This window comes from Cibotium barometz, chromosome 61, assembly GCF_041138505.1.
Source record: "Cibotium barometz isolate CiBa-2024 chromosome 61, ASM4113850v1, whole genome shotgun sequence".
NCBI lineage: Eukaryota > Viridiplantae > Streptophyta > Polypodiopsida > Cyatheales > Cibotiaceae > Cibotium > Cibotium barometz.
Window position 1 is genome coordinate 1,150,802 of NC_141106.1, and position 22,844 is coordinate 1,173,645.

Here is a 22,844-nt window from a genome sequence, read left to right on the forward strand (position 1 = left end):
ATTCTTTTATTCTAAAAGTGTAATTCCTACTAAATTGGATTTATGCATGGATAGATGCATAAAGAATTTAAATTAATCCAAAAAGTGTTATTTTTATTAATTCTTATTTTATGCATAGGAAGATGCATAAAAGATTGATTTTTAATTCAAAAGTGTCATTCTCATTTAAAATGCATTTATGCATAGGAAGATGCATAAAAGATTGATTTTTAATTCAAAAGTGTCATTCTCATCTAAATTGAATTTATGCATAGGAAGATGCATAAAAGATTGATTTTTAATTCAAAAGTGTCATTCTCATCTAAATTGAATTTATGCATAGGAAGATGCATAAAAGATTGATTTTTAATTCAAAAGTGTCATTCTCATTTAAAATATGTCCACTTTGGAACTGCTGACATCACGTCACCTTTGGACTTGCCAACTCCATGTTAGCATCCAACCTCCTGATTCCACATCAGCTTTCAGTCAGCTGATTCCGACCCACTGCCTCCCCATCCAACTCTGCCCCTGATGATTTAGTTTCTTGCTTTCTGGTAAGTTTTCACAACCCTCTATCGACATTTGAACTACCTTGACTACCTTTTGTAGGTAATCCCTGCGTTAGATACACTTTCTTTTGTATATTCCTTTAGCGTGAAACATGTCTAGAAACACTAATGAATTGTTCGGCTTGCTATCCATTGAGGAAAAGTTGGATGACGCCAACTATCCCATGTGGGTATATATGATGCGTCATGTTATGGTGGCCAAGAACTTGTGGGTAAATCTAGTTCTAGTGGCAGTGTACAGCCTGCACTTGTTCCTCATACATCGGAACAACTCAGATGGGATGCCATAGATGCACATGTGCATGCATTTATTGCCCTCTCCTACAAAACGACGGCAAGTTGTCCTCTCCTATAAAACGGCAAGTTGTTCCTCACATCAGATCATGTTCCTCCACTAAGAACCCATGGGATGTCACAATTTTTTTGAGTTAAAAACTCCACCACATGTGTGACATAGGTACCTCCTTGAAGTCTCCCACCCTCCTTACCAAGGTGTCAAAAATGTATCATTATACCAACATATCTCATTTTTTTAGTAATATCTCATAGTTTTTAACTAATAAACCTTGTACTCAGTCAACTCTTCATCTTATGTGGGCATTTACTAATTTTTGGGTATTTTCTTTTATTCATTGGATTTATCTCCTCCTCCCCACACTTGGATTGATCCTATTGGCCCATAGGAACCTTAATTGGACCATAATCCAAAAATTTCTGAAAATCTAAACCCTTAGGCTAAGGCCATTTATACACATTTTCAATTAATTCCAATTGCACATTGGAAAGTTCTTTTTGAATTTCTATTTCAAGGGAAACCATTTTAGACACTAGGAGGATTTTTATATCCAAAAATATCCCAATTTTGGATTATCTCTCTCTAGACATTTTCTCTCTCTAGGCCAAAAAGGGTAAAATAGGATCTTTCTTCTATTTCAGAGAGGGGAATAATTACAAGATCAGAAGGGGAGGTTCTTACACCTGTACACCTCAAAAGCTGGAGGGAGGAATCTTACAGGAGAGGTAATGGAATGAGGAACATAATGGTACAATCAATGTAGGTACATAATGGTACAATCAATGTAGGTACATCCCATACCTTTTATGCTTTATCTAGTATCACCGTGCAACTAGATTTTGGCAATTTCAGCACCAAAAGATATGAGAATCAAGTGGTTGACAACTTGTGTAGAAATCCCTCAACATAGAATTTCCAATCATGTGAGAAAATTATTTTTAGCCTAGCGACTAAATGGACTTCTTAGATCTAGTCCCAAAGTATTGCATAAGCCACTATTGTTGCCAAATATTCAAATGCATGTGTTTCCAACACCAAAAAGCATCAAAAGCACTTGCCAAAGCACCTTTAAATACATTCCACATGATCCTCTATCTACACATACATCTCATGTGAGCATAACCTTGTGTACACATTTCATTGGCATACATCAATCCTTTGATTCCATTACCATGCGTTTTCTCAATGTAAATCAATTTCTTCTCCAATCCACACTGCACGGTACCTAATCCTACCACTATCACCTTTTCCAAGGCACTCAGTGGTAGAGAATTGGCCCCTTCCTCCTCATCTTGCCAAGGGTGCTCCTCAAAACAAGCAAGATTCTACAAACTCGAATGTAGAGACTTGAAATACTAAGATTGAGGCCACTTACAAGTGTTTATACATTCCACTTAGCATGGACTCATGTTATATAATTCCCATCACCATTGATCACTAAATCCATTCTTGCCTCTTCAAACCAAAAGATCTCATGTGCCTCACCAAGGCTTACAAGACAACAAAGGTATCTCCAAATGCACCAAAATCATGTGTCTTCAACCAATGTTTGCAAGAAATATGCCAATGCCATCAATTTTGCAAGAATGCATTAAGACTTCAATCATAGCATGAAATTACTTGCTTCTCATGGCATTGACACTCTTATTTGTAAGAGAATTACAATAAGTTAACATTCCAAGCATGTAATTAACCACTAAATGCAAAAGCCCTTTTTGCTTATGTAACCCTAGAGTTAGGGTTTACCATATGCATGTGTTCTTGTAGGAAATGATAAAATCCCTCATAAATTCTTCAAGTACTCCAAAGTGGCTGTCACATAGCTTGTCATCCACTGGCAGCATATCAACCATAATCTCATCAACCATGCTAGTGACATAAGTGCGGAAGCTATCACCTAGGTGGGCTATTAATGTCCACTGTAAGCACTAGTTGAGCTCGATATCTCAACACTCCCCCTTGATCTCAACTCCACACACTGCACTCCAAGTAAGCTCGATATCAATGTCCACTGTAGCACTAGTTGAGCTCGATATCTCAACACTCCCCTTGAGCTCAACTCCACACACTTCACTCTAAGTAAGCTCCTAAACCTGTGGAGCTTCTCTATACCCAATGCCTTTGTGAAGATGTCAGGAGCCACCTAATCCTCTATGCTAACATTTACCAGATCTACATCACCTGGGTGCTGCTAGAATTTTTCCCCTCACAAAGTGATAATGCACCTCAATGTGCTTCGTTCTAGCATAATATACTAGTTTACTAGTTTACTAAATGATATACTAGTATGCTACTCATGTTGTCATAATAAATGACAACTGCCATATCCACGGGCTCACCCATATCACCAAGTAGCTTCTGGAACCAAGTTATCTTATAATAAGCTGCGAGTAGTAGCATCCCTATACTCTGCCTCTTTACTCAAGAAGGCAACTATTGGCTGCTTCTTAGTGCTCTAACTCATAGAAACACTCCCCAATGAAAACATAAAACCACTGGTAGATCTCCTATCCGCAAAACTACCAGCCCAATCTATATCTATGTATCCACATAGGTGTATCTTTGTACCAGCCTCATAGAAAAGTCCATAATTAACTATGGACTTTATGTACGTGAGAATTCATCTAGTCGCATCCAAATGTGGCTTCCTAGGGGCCTACATAAACTGACTCACAAGACCAACATCATAGCTCAGGTCTGGCTAATAATGGTCATGTAAATCAAGCTACCCACTATGTGTACATAGTGCGGTCCTTCAAAAGCTCACCTATATCTACGAAAAGCTTTGTGTTCTGCTCCAATGGCATCGAAATAGGTTTATAGCCTGTTATATCATACTTGGACAACATGTACAAGCCATACTACCTCTACAAAAAACAAAATGCCATGAGGTGATCTCACCACCTCTATGCCCAATAAATACCACAACTCACCCAAATCCTTCATCTCAAACTTTTGCTTCAAAAGCCACCTGACATCATGTATGTCAACATGACTATCACACTAGTGATAATCAAGTCATCCACATAAATGACTAATAGCATAATCCCTCTATCTGTCTTTTTCACATAAAGTGAAAAATCTACATTGGATATCTAAAATCCAATGGTAATAAGATACTCCCCGATCTTGTTTGACCATGCTTTGGGTGCCTTCTTTGAGCCATACAAGGCTTTGTGTAACCTGCACATAAAATCTCGGTATGTATTACTCTCATAACCTGGTGGATGCATCATGCATACGTCTTCTTACAAATCACCATGCAAGAAGGCATTCTTTACATCCATTTGATCATATTCAATGCCATAACTCTACGCATAGCCCTTGGAAACCAATCTTGCCTTATATGTGCGCACTGAACCATCAACGTTATGCTTGAACATATACACCCACTTACATCCAATTTCCTTCTTTTCCTTTAGGCAAAGGCACTAACTCTCACGTTGCATTTGCATCAACTCACTGCTCATTCATGGCATCTTCCCATTTCTTATTTCCAAGTTCTTGATATATAAACAACTAGGCTCTAACTCTTCTATTTCTTTAACCATGTGAGCATAATGATGGATTGTATATCCATCAGGGTACCTAACCCTCGTAGACCTGCATACATGTGGATCACTGCCAAGTGTCCTCAAAACAACCCTGGTTCTCCTTACACCAGGAGTAACCATAGAAAAAATACCAAGCTTCTCATAAAGGCTTTGCTCAAAGCCGCCTAGAGCCACCATCCACATATGAGTGACTTGTTGTGCTGATGAAAGATCAAGCACAAAATGTTGATGTACCTTTTCCTTCACTTTGCATGATACATGTGTACGTACATTTTTCCTCAACCTGCCTGACCATGGGATAACATTGGATTCACTACTAGATGACTCTCTAGGTCCACTAAACACCTGTGAGATTGCTGCTCTACATGTAGTGCAACATCAACACTTCTTACATGTGCATCTTCTGTTACCTTCACTCTGTTGGTGCTTACCAGCTACTCATCTTGTCAAAGACAACATCTCTGCTTACTCTTATCTCACGAGTGAAAGGGTTATAACATATATTATCTTTCTTCTCTAAAGCATAACCAATAAAGATGCATTTCTCTGCCTTTGGATCCAATGTTTTCCTTACTTTATCTTAGGAACATGCACATATGCAATACACCCAAACACTTTCAAGGGAGGCATATCTGGTTTTATGCCTGTAAACTTTTGTTCAGGCATCATACCATGAATAAATGGTGTCTTGTTCATAATGTACACAACAGTTGCTATTGCTTATATGCAAAAATAATGTGGCATATTCTTTTTAGCCACCATCAAGACACGTGCCACTTCTGCAATGTGCCTATTTTTTCTTTTTATAACACCATTCTGTTGTGGAGTGTACTTGCATGTAAATTGTCTCTTGATTCCTTGCTTTCTCAAGAAATCATTGAACTCATTGAAGAAATTATCTCACCCACCATCTGATCTGAGGCATTTTGTTTGCATGCCTTTTTCCTTCATGACGACCAAGACTTTAAATCTCTAAAAGTGAGAAAACACCTCACTTTTTTCCTTCATGAAGTAAACCCACACTTTCCTAGTGTGGTCATTAATGAATGTAACATAATACCTCCAACTTGCAATTGTTGCATTCTTGGTCAGTACACATATATCTAAATGTATAACATCTAATGGCCTTGCATTGACATGCTTTTCATGTGGGAAATCATGTTTGGCCTGCTTACCACGCTAGCATGCTTCACATACTTTATGTGTACCATCAACCTAAACTTTGGCAACCTGCAATAATATTTTGAACCTTCATAGGCTTCAATTGTTGTATATTCATATGACTAATGCGCTTGTGCCATATGTCAATATCTACAATGACACCTGTTCCATTCGTAAATATGGATGCCTTTACCTCATGCATGTTCACATCCAAAGTAAACATCCTACCATTTCTGTTACCCTTTCAAGTAACATTGATTTTTGAAGTCTTCCACAAAACATTCTTGAGGATTAAACCTCACTTGTAGACCCTACTCAACCATCTATCCAACAGAATCCAGGTTCTTTATAATATTTGGAACATGAAGTAAATTTGCGGCCAAGTACTTCATTTTGCCATCCTGCATAGACAATGACACTTTACTAACATACATAATGGGATCTGCAATATCATCACCTGTTTCTACATGTAGCCTCATTTTTTCATTTTTTTCTTGTCTCTAAACCACTCACCATGATTGTTCATGTGATTAAAGGCGTCAGAATCTACATACCATATATTGAGATTTTGACACATTCCCATTAAGGAATTGAGCATGTGCTGCATCATAAACAACTGCTCACTTATGTCATCACCACACTATTTACTAGATGATACATAGTTACCTTGCTATAATTTTCCACTTTTAATGTCATTCTACTTTTTAAAGTAGTCCTTTACCATGTGCCTTGGTTTGCCACAATAATAACACTATACTCTATTTGCACTGTGATTTCTTTGCCAACCACCTTGACATCTTTGGCTCCCCTTACATCTAGACTGGCCTCTTTCACCTGTGTATGCCTGTTGCTACTGTGAATCATTGGAATGTTATTATCCAGAGTTCTTGTTTCCTTTTCGGCCACCCACCACCTTGGCCTCGGCCACGACCTCTACCTCTGCCTCTACTTGAATTGGAGTAGAAGGCTTGTTCTGATGTGTTCTTACTTTATGATGAAGATTCCTCACCAAGATATTTTTCTTCTATGATCAACATTGACACTAAGTCTCAAAAGTTGGGAACATTCTCCCTAACTGCAATGGAGGTCTTGAATGACTTATATTCTTTGCCAAACCCATTTAGACAGATGCTCACTAAATTATCATCTTCCACCGATACATTAATAGACCCAAGGGATTCAACAATACCCTTGATCTTTAAAGAATATTCATTGTTAATAGACATGCTTTTATTTTCCATTGTATGCAGCTTTTGTTTTAGCTGTAGTTTCCTTGCCTTTATGTTGGTCTAGAAAATCTGCACTAGATTCTGCCATGCAACTGCTGCTAGAGTGTTGGCATCTTGTATGTGTCCTATCATCGTGTCTATGAGATTGATTGAAAGCCAATACATGACTTTCCTTGCACCCCGATTCCAGTCCTTGAATGCCTTTATATCTCCTGGAGTGGCATTCTCTTTAGATAACTCTGGAGACTCCTCATTGTCTCCTTCGACATAGTCCCAAAATCCTTTACCCATTAGGAAATTGGTCATTGTAAACTTCCAGGCATGGAAGTTGTTCTTGTCCAACTTCTCATTGACAATCTGAGTGAGTCCATCAGACATGTTTGCCTGAAACAATCTGAAACCTACAAATAGTCAATTTCTGTATACAACATGTAACACAACAATATCTTCTCTATGAGGTACTTTAGCACAACCTGTATGTCACCAGATCTGACCAGAGTACATGTATATACTTCCAATATCAACAATACATGTGAAAACATTGTCTACACTCCTAAAATGCAATGTTGCACTGTAGTAACCAGATTTCTACCAGAGATAGTTCTCTACCAGAAATTCTCAAAACTATCAAAAATATCTTGCAATGACCGAACGAAGACTTAAACGCACCTGAAACGCGAATTTGGCTACAAAACTATAGTACAAAGTACTGTGTACTACATAGGCACCTCCAAGCATGTAAATCTAGCTCCTCCATCAGAGATGTGCAGCTCTCGGAGCTACTGAGGGATGTTGTACGAACAAGAAGGGAAAGAGATGATGATGCTCTTACCCATGTACCGCTTCCATGCTTGCTTGTTCTTACCTCTTGCTTGCCTCCTTAGCTCTCACACGAACCAGAGCTCTGAGACCATAAAGAGAATGTGGGGGAGGGGGAGAGCTTGAGTTCCTTGCAAGCAAACACACACACACAAGAGAGTGTAATATATAAGAGAGAGATGGATGGCTGAATTTGCTTCTATCTTCTATCCGACTATATGAGCTAGCACTATAACTATTCCATAACTCTAGTACTCCAAAGTGGCTATGACATTGCCTGTCATCCCATCGCGGCCTATCAACCATAATCTCACCAACCATGCTAGTGGCATAAGTGTGGAAGCTATCACCCAGGTGGGTCATCAATGTCCACCGTAGCACTAGTTGAGCTTGATATCTCAACAAAAGGAAGCTCCCTTTTGTGGTAAAATCATGAAGCCCCATGCCAATGCTTGAGTTTATGCAAGATCTTGATGAAACTAGAAAAATCCCCTTCCTAATGCTTGCAGTCAGTTATGCAAGAAACCTTGGGAATGCACAAGATGAGGGAAAACTTGACAAGATCTTATAGCAAATTAATCCAATACTTGGAAAAATGCTTGCTAGTTTCTTCCATTGTTAGGGTTTTCCAAGCAACTTGAGAAAACAACTTGCTCCAAAACTCTAAAATACCATCAAATATCTGATTAATTGGTTGGTTTAAACCCTGATAAAGTTCTTCTCCATGTATATGAGCATTTTGCACAAGGAAGACATGTTGTCGCCTCTTTGATTTATGCCTCCTCCTTGCTTGGTATTCATGGAAAGTTTCATTCCCAGTGTGTAGCAAATTAAAGGATGAAAGAACTTATTCTGATACCAGTGCAAGAGAGGGGATCACATTAGAGCTTGAATGGGCACACGATAAAAGAAAGCCTACTTCTACATAAATAAAAATGATATACAAAATATGAAATACGTGGTTTAATGAGGTGTTAGAATCTTGAACTTCCTATAATGAGAATATATATATTTTTTATTTCCAACTCTCAATCCATGTCACTATCTTCATGCCAACCTCACATATTAATTATGTATACATGGGAATATTCTTTTTCGCCCCACACAATGAAGAGGCCCCATGCACTATCACATGGCTTTTTATCTCTTTAAGAAGTTTATATAAAATTATAAAATTATGATTGAATTTCTTTGGAAAAGTAAGTTTAGAGGTGACATTCCAAGTTGTGGAGCTGTCTCAATAAAGCAAAGATATAATTAATCATTGATGATGTGGATTTCAATGTTGAACAAATACATCCAAGAGAATCTTTGAAGATCATTTCTTAATGGAGTAAAGACATGCATATGTTTTTTTCCAAATGTCCTCCCCTTCGAAAATAAAGGCTATAACTTAAGAAGAATAACTATTTGTAATATATCAGTTCTTTACAAATTGAAATCTCTCTCTCTCTCTCTCTCTCTCTCTCTCTCTCTCTCTCTCTCTCTCTCTCTACATAAAATAAATAACCCCATCCTTATAAAAGTATAAACTTTTCTGATAAGGTTATTAAAAATTGTACGATCTATTGAGAAACTTACATTTATTATATATTATCCTTCACAACATGAACTATTTCATACATGATACATATTATATGGTATAAAGTTATATATTATATGCTAGATTGTTGTCATTTCTTTACAAATTGAAAACTCTCTCTCTCTCTCTCTCTCTCTCTCTCTCTCTCTCTACATAAAATAAATAACCCCATCCTTATAAAAGTATAAACTTTTCTTATAAGGTTATTAAAAATTGTACGATCTATTGAGAAACTTACATTTATTATATATTATCCTTCACAACATGAACTATTTCATACATGATACATATTATATGATATAAAGTTATACATTATATGTTAGATTGTTGTCATTTAACATCATCTTCTAATTGAGCAAAAAAGTGGCTAGCATAAAAGAAGGACACAAGATTATCCTATAATTTTTTAATAAGCAAAAAAAGACCTAAAATTACTTTAGAGTGTGTGTTATACATGCTAAGAGTTTTTTTTAAAAAAATCATAAATTTAATTTTTTTTCCTTTATTATTGGTCCATGATGAGAGTAGCAACGTGCTAACATGTAAAGAGATGGGTGGCTATTTTTTGGGATGAATTATTGGTCATGTTTGGTGCATCTGAATTAGTTTAAAGAAATTTGGAAAGAGTTTGGGGATCAAAATGCATTTGAATTAGTTTAAAGCAATTTGGAAAGAGTTTGGGGAGCGAAATGCTAAGTACTATAAGGATTAAATGTTTAATAAGGTTATAGGAGGTGATTTGAATTTACATACATGTTTTGCATTTGTATTGTACAACAACTTTACAATCGAAAGGAGTGTCTGTGTAATGGTAAGGATGTACTGCGGTAAGGTAGGTAGCATTATTACGTTATATACGATATACCATAATTATTAAATTTAAATAATCAATAGAATCTATCTAGGACTCTAAGTCTTGTAAGAAAAAACAATTTTATGGCTTAAAGAGGCTCATATAGAAAATTCAATTCTCCTTAACTCTATGAGGTTTACAAAAAATTCCAATTTTCTAAGTACATGATTTTTCAAAAAGTAGTCATGTTATGAGCATGTTATGCATCACCATATGCCAGTTGCCCATTTCTTTATAAGTAGTATAGAAAAGACTACTTGTCTCACATTCACATGCACTTTAATTTTTGAGTGGAACTTTGAAATTTGATACTAATTAAATTTCTAAAGTGGATTTGAAAGGCACAAGTGTAAGCATGATCTCTTTTATTTATAATCTTATATATTTTTAAATGTAAGGAAATGTGCTTGCATGTTTCGTTCACATTTCACTTGTCCACATAGATGAAATAAAGCATCACTTGGTTATAGATTTGAGTTTTTAAAGAATCGTGTTAACATATTGGTTGGTAGGGTGCCCTTTCCACTCATGCTTTATTCCGTAAGTAATTATGCTTGTAGAATGATTTATGCTAGGTAGTGATGCCAATTATAGAGTCAAAGGATATTGAATGCAAATTTTGTTAATATTGTCTTTTTGTATTGACTAAACAATAATAAATGAAGCCTTAAACAAGCCTAAGTTCATTACAATGAAAAAAGGTAATGAATTAGTATCACTCCTTTGCTTCAAAACATGATTTTAATTACAATGAAAAAAGGTAATGAATGAGTACCACTCCTTTGCTTCAAAACATGAATGTTGGCTTTATTGAAAGCCAAGAAGGGTAACACATAATTGAGAGAAACTAGAAGTTTCAAGGGAGGTTCTACCTAGTTTTTCATCCTTGCCTTAGAGCCTACCTTTGTTGTGCTTTGTTCTCAAGCTACTTTTCATCCATGTTTCTCCCCTTTTTTTATCCATGTCCCTTCCCCTTTTGCATGCCTCAAGCTTAAATGCTCATGCAACGACCCTACTGTTGGGGGGGGGGGTGTTGAGAGAGAGAGAGAGAGAGAGAGAGAGAGAGAGAGAGAGAGAGAGAGAGAGATCATGCAATATGACTCAATTTTGTATGCACGTGAGAGAGAAACATAGGTAAAAGTGTTATGACTACAGAAACTTTATATGGTTATTTTAAAATTTGCATATTTATAAGGTAAAAGCACGCCCACAAGGGGTTTCTGCTAAAAAGAAGCGTATCTGCTGAAATGAAGCTTGCAAAGGTGGACATGGAAATCTTAACGGCCAGTCTGCCCGTGCCCACCTCTCTCTCCTCCCTTCTGCCCCTCCCCCTATGCATTTCTGGACCCTCAGCTCAGATTTATTCGGTTGTTACTTATTATGGTGCGCTTAGAAGCATGCAGAAGAGGGGAGAGAGACGTGTCCACATGGAGTTGCTAAATTAAAACCTTTATCAAAAAATTCTTTTCACGAGTTCCTAAATTATAACCTTTATCAAAACGTTCTTCTCATTGATTAATTAATACAAAAGAACACTTAGGGGACATATTGAGAAAGTAAATTTGATGGTGAAATCTTGGCTAAATGCTTTTAAAAGCCTTGTCAATTTTATGCCTTGAAAATGATTTTTATAGGTGGCGGCAAGAGGGGAGGGCACGTGCGCACACACGGCGGCCTGCGAGAGGCTGCATATACAAGCTGTGAGTCCGTCCGACTCGCATGCCGACGAGAATCCAGGTCGCTTGTTTTTCGAAAAAGAAGCGCGCTGCTCTTCTGTGGACGCGTAAGTCCCTGCTGATTTTGGCTTGTCTCTGCCCAGAAAGCAGGAAAGCAAAAAGCCAAAAGCAAACACAGATCGGATGAAGCCCTTCTTTTCGCCCAATACAGTCCTCTTGACGTGGGTTTCGCGGGCTTAATCTGCTTGCTTAACCTGATCCGCCTCTATTAACCCCTTCATGGACACCTTTTGTTTGATCATGGAAACCTTTGGTTCGATCATGAAGCACACCCTAGACTTGGGGTCTAGCTCGCTAACCATGTCTTTGAAATTCGCCCTTCTCCCCATAGCTAAGGTTCTCGTCATGTGCGGCCTTGGATTCCTGCTGGCCACTCCCGGCATCCGCATCCTCTCCCCAAGCGGAAACAAGCTGCTAAGCAAGGTATTAATGTTAATTGCCCTTCCCTAATAATTAAGGCCTTCTTATTGCCTTTTTCTCTCTAATTTTGGTTTCTCAATGCTATTTTTAACAGCTGGTTTTTACATTGTTCCTGCCTTGCCTTATATTCACTGAGTTGGGTGCTGCCATCACATTCCAAAAGATGCTGCAATGGTAATTTTTTGTCAATATTGATATAATTATCTACAGTATATGATAAGCACTCCCGAATATTGAAATAATCCTCTAAAGTATATGGTAGGCATGCCATTGCATGCTCTTTATGTAGTAACTGAGCCATGCACCCATATTTGGGCTCATTCAAATGGCTCCCTAGATACGAATGCAAAGGATCCAGATTCTGGTACACATTTGTGAAAGATGACTTGTATAAATTACATGCAGGTGGTTCATCCCTGTCAATGTGGTGCTGGCATCTGTGATTGGCTGTACCATAGGCTACATCGTGGTGCTCATTGTGCGGCCACCACGAGAATTCGTTAAGTTTACCATAGTCATGATTGGCATAGGTGAGCACCATTGTATCAGAATGATTGGCATAGTACATGCATTCATATATGCCTGCACATACCTACTTATATACATGCAGGGGTACATACATACCTACATACATATCTATGCACATACATATACATATATCATCAATTTTCTCCATGGATGCATATTTCAATGCAAAGTGGCATGGTGCTAGGTTTTGCAAAATCAACACTAATATGAAGTTTTCATGTGTTAGGGAACATTGGAAACATACCCCTTGTGCTCATAGGTGCTGTGTGCAGTGATGAAAGCAATCCTTTTGGAGACTCAGACACCTGCAATGAGGATGGTGTGGCTTACATAGCCTTTGGGCAGTGGGTAGGTTTCAATGATCCCAGCCTTACATTTCTGTCACTATTCATCACATTGCAAAGACAGCCAAATTTTCTTTTTTGATGGTTTTTTGCAGGTGGGAGCGGTAATAGTTTATACTTTTGTTTTTCATATGCTTTCTCCTTCAGAATCTGAGGATTTGGCTTGTGGCAATGGGTTTTCTGACACAGAAAGCCACTCCTCTCTCACTGTTCAACTCGTAAATGATGAGGAAAAACCACCTGAGGAAAGCAGTTCTCGTCCCCAAAAGACACGATGGTGGAAGACAAAGGTTTGTGTAGTCTCTCTCCTATGGAATCCTACTGTTTATGGGTGTATTATCAGGAACTAGTCTGGCTATTCAATCCAATTGATGCCTGTTAATATATCAAATAGTAGTAGGTGTGGTTCCAATGAATTAATTGCTGTTAAAACAAGTGAAGGCAGTTTTTAATTCATAACAAAGCACCCAAACTTTTATAATGTGCATTTCTCCTTTATGGCACCATTGACTCCCGGACGGTCTGAGATTTTTGAACATCAGGAGTTGCTAGAGTGGCAAGTTATGACCAATGTTATTTAAGTGGCATGCGAGTCTATGCTCATGCTTGAAGGGGCGTTCATGTGCATATGCAATGTGTGCAAAGACTTGTGGTGCACTGCTTGTTGCAGGTATTCTAATTTTGCACTTCAGGTAACCCAAGCTTTCCAAGCTGGAAAAGCACTACGGCTTAAAGACATATTCCAGCCTCCAGTGGCAGCTTCGGTGAGAGCTAGCTTTGCTTGTGCCAATTCTTTGATCAGGAATTTTATGTTTGAATTTTCATTAATCCACTTCTATGTGTAACAGATACTAGCTCTGATTGTTGGAGCAACTCCCTTCCTGAAGAACCTGCTTCTTACAGATGATGCGCCGCTGTCTTTCTTATCAGATAGTCTCAGCATTTTGGGGTAAGAGACCCATCCCTTGTATGCACTCATCTTGCATGGTTTTTATTTGAGTTATCATATGCCTGTCTTTACTTCCTTGCAGGGAGGCTATGATACCTTGTATAATGCTAGCACTTGGAGGGAACCTGGAGGGTGGTAAATACCCTAATTGCGTGCAATTTTCAAGCTGGTTATGTTTCCATTTGAAGCTTCAACATGTGTTTTGCAATGTGTGCAGGCCCAGGTAGTTCCAAGCTTGGTCTCCGTACGACGATTGCGATCACATTCACACGGTTGTTCATAATACCCCCAATGGGCATCAGTGTGGTGTTTCTGGCAGACAAGCTAGGGTTTCTTCCCGCAGACAATCAGCTGTTCCGCTTTGTTCTCCTCTTACAGCATACAATGCCAACATCCATCCTTGCAGGTCCATAACTATCTTGCATTGAGAGTTGATTCATAAGAAGGCCGGATAAGGGCAGGATTGTCCTTCTCCAATGTCAGGCGTTGTGGCAACTTGATATATTGATGGAATGGTGCTTTTTTTAATCCTAACACTCATCTGCACTCAATTGCAGGGGCTGTGGCAGCCTTAAGAGGAGTGGCGGAGAAAGAAGCATCTGCCATTCTTTTCTGGGAGCACATATTTGCCATTGTATCCATTACTGTATGGCTTATTGTGTACCTGAATTTCCTATTCTAAACATGTGCATGTAACCTGTTTGGGTTGTACAATGTTTTGGCCAACTTTCTCTCTTGAGTTGAAGAAACTCGGGAGTCTCTATGGAGACAATGTCACAGGGACAGAGTAAATCCCCTCAATTTGATCAAGCCCATCAGAGATTGTATGTCCATTGGAGATTTTTAGAGCATGAGTAGCTCGGTTATCCAAAGTCGATTTATGAGCTTCTTACCTACCTCCAATGTAGCTATTGTAAATGTGGCATGAACATCACCATGTCATAATCTATGATGCTTTTGGAATAGTATTGTATACCCAAACCCCCCACCTACTTTTAATCAAGGTAATGTTGGTACAAGAAAACATGGTCCTTTCATACCCTAACTTTGTGATTTTTGGGTGTGTGTCAAGGTGCTAGGCAAAGGTAAGATATATACACAATTGTACTCTCCAATTTGGAATATTATGAACAGTTTAGGGGAATAGCCTAGCTTTGTGATGTTTTGGCTCTCTATGTGTCAAGGTGCTAAGCAAAGGTAAGATATACACAATTGTACTCTCCAATTTGGAATATTATGAATAGTTTAGGGGTAACCTACTTACTTGCATGGACTTTGAGTAGGTATGAAGTTACCTTTTTTTAATGCTTGCAAAGTTTAGTCTTTGAATGGAAGAGCAATGCAACTTGCACTTCATTTTGTTGGTAACAGACAAGTGTGTGAAAATGTAAACTGTTTTAAGTACATTTTTTCTCCCAAGAAAGAAAAAAAGATGCATGATATGTGCTACCCAAGGAAAAACCCCAAACATCCTCCAAGAAAGATGTTCCCTTGTTTTTACACCCAGCGTCCCCCCCCCCCCCCCCCCCCCCCCCCTCTTTTTAAATAAGGAAGTGTTTTAATCATGCGCCAAGAAAGCCTTTACCCATGCACTAAGAATAACATTTTATATTATTGCCTCAAGCACTACAAGTGGATGCCCAAATTTGGTGATTTTCACTTGCTTCCATGCTCCATTCTTAAAGCATGGAAGCTCCCATGTGGTGATGCTCTCTCTCATTGTTGTTGAGTCTAACAGCAGTTTTGAGATTATAGTTAGGTATAAATAGGTATAGAATAAGATGAGAAGTTGTGAACGCACTAGTGAGTTGAAGTGCCAAGGGAAAATGGGTTCAGTTGGTAAACTCAAATTGGACAACAAATTGAGGTCACTTTTTGAAACTCATAGGGTCCATACGATCTCGAATGGCCATGGGAGCTATGCAATCTTTACGTGACGATGTTGTAGTCTAATACGGTCCTAGCCATGATATGGTCTTGGTTGGTTATTTTGCACTAAGTTGTGCGTTAGCTGGCATGGGTGATCTATGTCCATGCTAACCCTAGGCACTATATATAGACTAGCTTGGTAGCCTTTGTTCATCGTTCAATTCATCGTGTTCAAGTGCTCTTGTAAGAAAGATATCTTTTATCTAGAGTTTGTCTATATCACTGGAGCACACGGGTGGACAAATAACCATTAGAGTTTGCAAGAAGTTTATTATCTCCAGTTCTTTGTTCAATTCAATGCTTTGTATTGTTAGGATTCTGCTCTTTCACTATTGTGTTTTTTTTCATGGTATCAAAGCTTATTAGGCTCTAAGAAAATCTAATTTTGGTAGTTTTCTATTTAAGGATAGATTTGGAGAGATGGCCCAACCTGTAGGTAGGATAGTCGTGATTGTGTGTATCTCCACCTTTGGTTGAATGGAGGCTAGAAGGGACAAATTACACTTTTTGGAAGTTCAAGATCAAGTCTATTCTTGATTCATAACGAGTTGTGAAAAATTGCAACAGGGGTTAATATAAGGCCGGGTTTTACTCTAGATCTAGTAGATCTATTATAGACCATACATGAGGGGTTGATGCAAAGCTGGCTCCTACTTTGGAACCAACAAATCTATTACGGACCATACCTTGTCAGATCCTACTGTCGCTTTAGCATGGAGGTGAAGGAATGCATACCTTCAGATCTATTACAGACCATACACTACGAGATTCTACTCACTTTAGCATGGAGGTAAAGAAATGCATATGTATTGTATGCCATCATCACCAATGTCAGTAATTTAATATACTACCCGTAGCTTTTGAAGCATGGCAAGTTCTTAAGAAGCATTATGAGATAAGGATATAAAGCCTTTTGATTAATCTTGTAGCAAAAAATTCTAACGGAGAAATAGCATAATAGTTCATAACAGATAAAGAATCTGCAAGATCATATAATAACGGTAGTGGGACAAGGCCAATGAAGAAACTTGTACATAAGTGTATCATAGTTTTACCCTCAAAGTATGATAGTTTGGTGATCTCATTGAACACGCATATGTATGCAACCCTAATGATTTTGAGAAGAAGAAGAAATCAAAGGCAAAGTGTGCAACAAGCCTAGTAACATGATAAAATCATGTAGACTGAAGTAGATGAGAAGAATAGAACTTTGAAGCTTGTGAAGAAGAAATCTAAGAATAGTGATGAGCTATTTGTGGCAATCGAAGAGATTTGTGCAAAGATAGAGCATTCCTCTCATCATTCGATGGTTCATGGATCATCAACACTCTTGACAAATGAATAGTCAAAAGGACTAGTAACTCCTTGAAGCCTGTGGGGGAGCGCATCCTATGGAAATGATGATAAGTGCCGAGCTATTTTATGGATAGCTGTGTGGGTTCTTAAGCTTTGAGATATGTGATGGATAGTGTTATTTGGTTAAGTTCTCCAACAAGCACTAAGTCCTTGATGAGCTTCTTGCAAAAGTGCTTGCTCCTCATGGCCTTGGACACTCCTCCATATGACTTGATCTATCCCATCTTATATAATTGTCATGTATTTTACCATAAAATTTTTCTTTACAAGGCTTATATCTTTCAATGTTCCTTGCTCATGGTTTTAGAGAATCTACCACCTACTATCAAAAACATCAACATTTCATAATACTAGTTTAGAGTGAATCCAAAACACTAGTGCTTATTTTATTTTAATACAAGAAAGTAAATCAAGAACAACATGTTGATTTCTTGAGATATAAATAATCTAAAAGTCGAATTCCTAATGAAATAGCATGCACCTAGCCAAGTTTCCCATCAGGTACAGGTCTATTCACAAAGATAATACAGCATGATGATCTAAATGAAACTGAATGGAAATCATCCCAATGAAGTCATAAAATAAGAACATGAAATATTATTTGAGCTAAGAAAAGACTTGGATGCAGAATAGATATAGATATAATAAAACTTATTGGGAAGCGACAAAGGCTAGATAGCCCTTTAAAAATCAATTTTCTTAAATTACATCTTGTGTTTAATAATCAAGAATGCATTCACCAATTTTGAAATTTACTCACACCAAAGTGCTTGAGGGTACCACATATACTCCATTTCGGAATGAGAATTCATGATTCTCCCCAGTAGAACCCCTAAGATAAATAAATACCCTTCTACATTTGGCGATCATGTTGGATTTATACTTTTAAATAGGTTTCATTAACATTTAGTAGGTCAAGGTCTTTCTAGGTGGGCTACCTTCCTTTAGCTACCTTATGCATGTCTTTGCTTGACCTTATTTGCACAAACCAGCTAGAACCACTCTTGCTCTCTCCAAAACTCTCTTCTTTCTCTCATTCATCACATAGATAACAAGAATGCGACTCAACATGTCATGTGCAACTCTCTTATTTCTCTCATTCATCACAGAGCTCATTCACAGAGAAAACAAGAATGAGAATCAACATGTCATGTGGAACTTGCCAATGTGCCACAATTGACTGAACCCCCCCATCTCTTCTTTCAGAGATCTTGACGTTGTCATAATCCTCCCAATTTGTTATCATGCCGGCTCCGCTATCAACCACTGGGGGTAGCCACACACTTCTCTCTCTCTCACACACACTCTTCTCGTCTTTTAGAGAGATCTATGTCGTACTTCTTCCGATCCTTTGGCATGCTGACTCAGTTATTGTCTAGTGGGGATAGCCACCACACAGTTCTCTCTTTGACACCCCTATAGTAGTGTAAGGTTTCCCCCTTCTAAAATAGGAGAAACACTTAAGATAGTCCACTAAGTCTTAACTTGGAAAAAATTTCCTATTTATCGACACCTTGACCATGTAGAGATTCAAGGATACGATTCATAGGTAAGACCTAGTCCTATCCCGCAAGGGAAGCGTGATCTTCTAAAAGTCAAATCACCCATAGGGTAATTTATCATAAATTGGGCAACTACTAGACTTGATTTCGAGAGGCAACGCCTTTTTCCTCATCCATGCAAGGCATAGCCGCCCGTGCTGACCTAGTCTTCTAGAATAGAGTTGCCCAAGAACCTATTTATCTAGCGTAGGGCTTTCATTTAATTTGTTGGAAAGCTACCCGACTAATCGGGTCCACCTGTCTGTAGGATGGTGCCATCGGGGCATTCCATCCTCCCACTTTTCACCCTAATCACGCATCAATTTGTTTTTTAATTAATCCTACCACACTATTTGACATAAATAAACATGTTCCTTAATTAAGGCCCTTTTCACAAGGTTTGTTAAAACAGTCTTTTTACACAATACAATCATGCCAAAGATAAGATATATATATAAAAAGTTTATACATGAATCAATTCCATATAAGCCAAACCGGTTCTCTTATTCTTATACTACCGATGATCTAGAATTCGGCCTTCCAGCCTCTACATGCTGGGCAAAACCCTACGGGACCATAAACCTCATCGTCGGTCGTCGCTGTTGGTGAGGACTAAGCCAGCCTGTCGCACGACGATGAGGTGTATGGTCCCGTAGGGTTTTGCCCAGCATGTAGAGGCTAGAAGGTCGAATTCTAGATCATCGGCAGTATAAGAATAAGAGAGCTGGTTTGGCTTGTATGGAATTGATTCATGTATAAACTTTTTATATATATATCTTGTCTTTGGCATGATTGTATTGTGTAAAAAGGTTGTTTTAACAAACCTTGTGAAAAGGGCCTTAATTAAGGAATATGTTTATTTATGTCAAACAGTGTGGTAGGATTAATTAGAAGACAAATTGACGCGTGAGTAGGGTGGAAAGTGGGAGGATGGAATGCCCCGATGGCACCATCCTACGGATGGGTGGACCCGATTAGTCGGGTAGCTTTCCAATAGATTAAGTGAAAGCCCTACGCTAGATAAATAGGTTCTTGGGAAACTCTATTCTAGAAGACTAGGTCAGCGGCTGTGCCTTACATGGATGAGAAAAAAAGCGTTGCCTCTAGAAAAATCAAGTCTAGTAGTTGCCCAATTTATGATAAATTACCCTATGGGTGATTTGACTTTTAGAAGATCACGCTTCCCCTGCGGGATAGGACTAGGTCTTACCTATGAATCATATCCTTGAATCTTTACATGGTCAAGGTGTCGATAAATAGGAAATTTTCTCCAAGTTAAGACTTAGTGGACTATCTTAAGTGTTTCTCCTATTTTAGAAGGGGAGAACCTTACAATTGGTATCAGAGCCGATCTTAGTTCCTAGGAATTGCCATTTAAGGATTGTTTTGCAATGAATGTTTTACCTAACATAATGCTAATTAATAAAAATGTCCTACTAAAACAAACAAGTTGAATTGATGTTTGAATGATTGTAGGAAGAGGAATATGCCTACTCAAAGTTTTTAGTTTTCCAATGCATCTTCGAGACTGCTAGTCACTCCTCAAATTTCGAGTTCCGTGACACCATGGTGCAGATACTAGAGAAGATGTCTCTCCCTCATTTCTCTCGTATTGAAAGAGGATGGGGTAGAGATTTCTAGAGTCGTGGGCTGAGATATTTCTTCATCCGAGCAGATCGAATTGGGAACCTTACCACCGACCTAAAGTGGATTCGCTGGATTGAAAAGTTGACGATGATCTGTTTATTTTGGTTCGTCGGTACCCCTAGGGGCCGACACCTCTATGACTATAGATGGGATTCACATATCTCAGGATCGCTAGGTGTATGACCAAGTGATGCAGATCTTACCTGCTGGATAGAGTAATTGTGTCGGGACCTACCCCAATCCAGATTCTACCACCCTTACCCCATCAGTTTTTAGAGTCTTAGAAACTACAGCGGAACCCCCATATTTCACCTATGTGGACCGCTCTACCCTTATGTCATAGTCAAGCTTAGGAATTTCCCTTGATGGCAAATAAGACTAATTATATTAGTCTCAGATCTTTGTAATAAAACTCTTCCTTGTAAATATTTGGAAATAAAATGATTTCAATGTTTTACTCTCCAAAAATAAGCGTTGTGCAAATATGAATCTTGTAATCTTAAAATTGTTTTTACAATGATGGCCAGGATGATCACCCTCCACTTCCCAATGCGCTTTACACTGATACCCCAGGAGAAGAAGCTCCTGATCAAGCAAATGCAACCTCCCTTCTTTAAAGGAGAAGGTTCAAAGGTTGAGAAGGATGCTGAAGTCTGGATTGAGGCGATGGACGAATATTTCTCTGCCGGCTGTCGGTATTGGAGTAGCAAATCAGTCTATGCTTGTACGGTTTCGCCTCATCGGAGATGCTAAACTCTGGTGGAAACAGTGGTGCCGTGACAAGGAAGTCACCGAGCATTCTCAAACGTGGGAAGACATCAAGCAAGCAGTGAAGGAAAGATATCTTTCCCCATCTCATGAATCCATAAAGATGAATGAGTTTTTTAGTCTTAGGCAGTGCAACTTAACTCTTGAGGACTACTATTCCAAATTTATCACTCTTCAGAAGTATGCCCCAGCTATGACTACTTCCCAGCAAGTGGCTCATTTCTGCCAAGGGTTAAATGAACCCTTAGATTCCCGCCTTGAAGCAATGAGGCCAAGCACATTACAGGATGCTCTCATACGAGCAAAGCCCCTTGTGAAAGAAATGAGGACTGACAAACCTAAGCATCAAAAGAGATCTTACCCTGAGACAAATCCTAAAGATCAACCCTACAAGAAACCCCAACAGAATTTTCCCTACTACAACAAAGGGTGATAAGGCAACTCTTTTGTCCCCCGCTCATATGCTGCTTCTTGCAGAGAAGGCCCTCTGTGTTTTGAGTGCAATGAGCCGGGACACTTTAGAGCCAACTGTTCCAAGATGGCAACATCATTTCCCCAAGGTAGCAGAGAAAATCAAGGCGTGGAACCCCTATCCACCAAGGTGCAAGAGGTGGTGGGCATGGCAGAGGCCGTGCAGGAGAAGTTGCTAGGACCGCCTGTATTATAAGTGAAGAACCGACCTTGGAAATGGCTGAAGAAGAGCGCGCCACCGTCCATGTGGCAGTAGAACACCAAGGTTTGAATAAACAATTTGGTGTAATCCAAACCCCAGCCACTCATCACGGTAAGCCATTTCAGCTTTTGATTGATTGTGGCAGTACCCATTCATTTCTTTCTCCTAGGTGTTTGTAAAAATTAAACTTGGGTCAAAAAACAGCTAGAAGAATGATTGTAGAGTTAGCCAGTGGGAAAGAAGTAGTATCTCGCCAGTGGGAAAGAAGTATCTCGCCACTCTATAGGAAACCTTGATTTTGTGCTGGGTAATGAGCAAACTCATGGCCACTATAGAGTCTTGCCATTAGGAATTTATGATGGAATCCTTGGGATGGATCGGGTAATTGTAAACAAAGTTAGCATTCATTGTAACTAGGGGGTATTACTTTTGAAAATGAGCATGGCCAAGTAATATATGTTCAGGGGATAACAAGAAAACCTAAGTCTAGGGTAGTCAAGGCAAAACATCTTCTCAAGAGAACACGTAATATATGTTCAGGGGATAACAAGAAAACCTAAATCTAGGGTAGTCAAGGCAAAACATCTTCTCAAGGGAACACGTAAGGGTCAGCAAGTTTTCTTAGTCAAGCTCAACAAAGCCATTGAACCTAGTAAGGAGACAGAACCCTCTTGGCTCCTAGAATTCTCTGACATCTTCCCTGACAAGCTTACAGGGCTACCGCCTCCTCGAGAAGTCGATCATGAAATCGAGGTGATCCCTGGAGCTCAACCCGTCTCAAAAACACCCTAAAAAAGGTCCCTTCCTGAAGCCATTGAACTGAAGGAACAACTTTCCCAACTCATTGAGCAAGGATTCGTACACCCCAGTAGCTCTCCTTGGGGGGAACTTGTTCTTTTCCAAAAAATA

At 38.8% G+C, this 22,844-nt stretch overlaps 1 protein-coding gene across 1 annotated transcript; it reads left to right on the forward strand.

Moving 5' to 3' along the window:
• Window positions 1-11,718: 11,718 nt before the first annotated feature.
• On the forward strand, window positions 11,719-15,045 carry LOC147604447 (protein PIN-LIKES 6-like). The gene is made up of 10 exons (XM_086794745.1): window positions 11,719-12,203; window positions 12,295-12,374; window positions 12,606-12,730; window positions 12,955-13,076; window positions 13,168-13,362; window positions 13,765-13,836; window positions 13,921-14,021; window positions 14,104-14,156; window positions 14,239-14,427; window positions 14,579-15,045. The coding sequence occupies exons 1-10, from the start codon at window positions 12,000-12,002 to the stop codon at window positions 14,701-14,703; spliced, it is 1,266 nt and encodes a 421-aa protein (XP_086650871.1). The 5' UTR covers window positions 11,719-11,999; the 3' UTR covers window positions 14,704-15,045.
• Window positions 15,046-22,844: the final 7,799 nt, after the last annotated feature.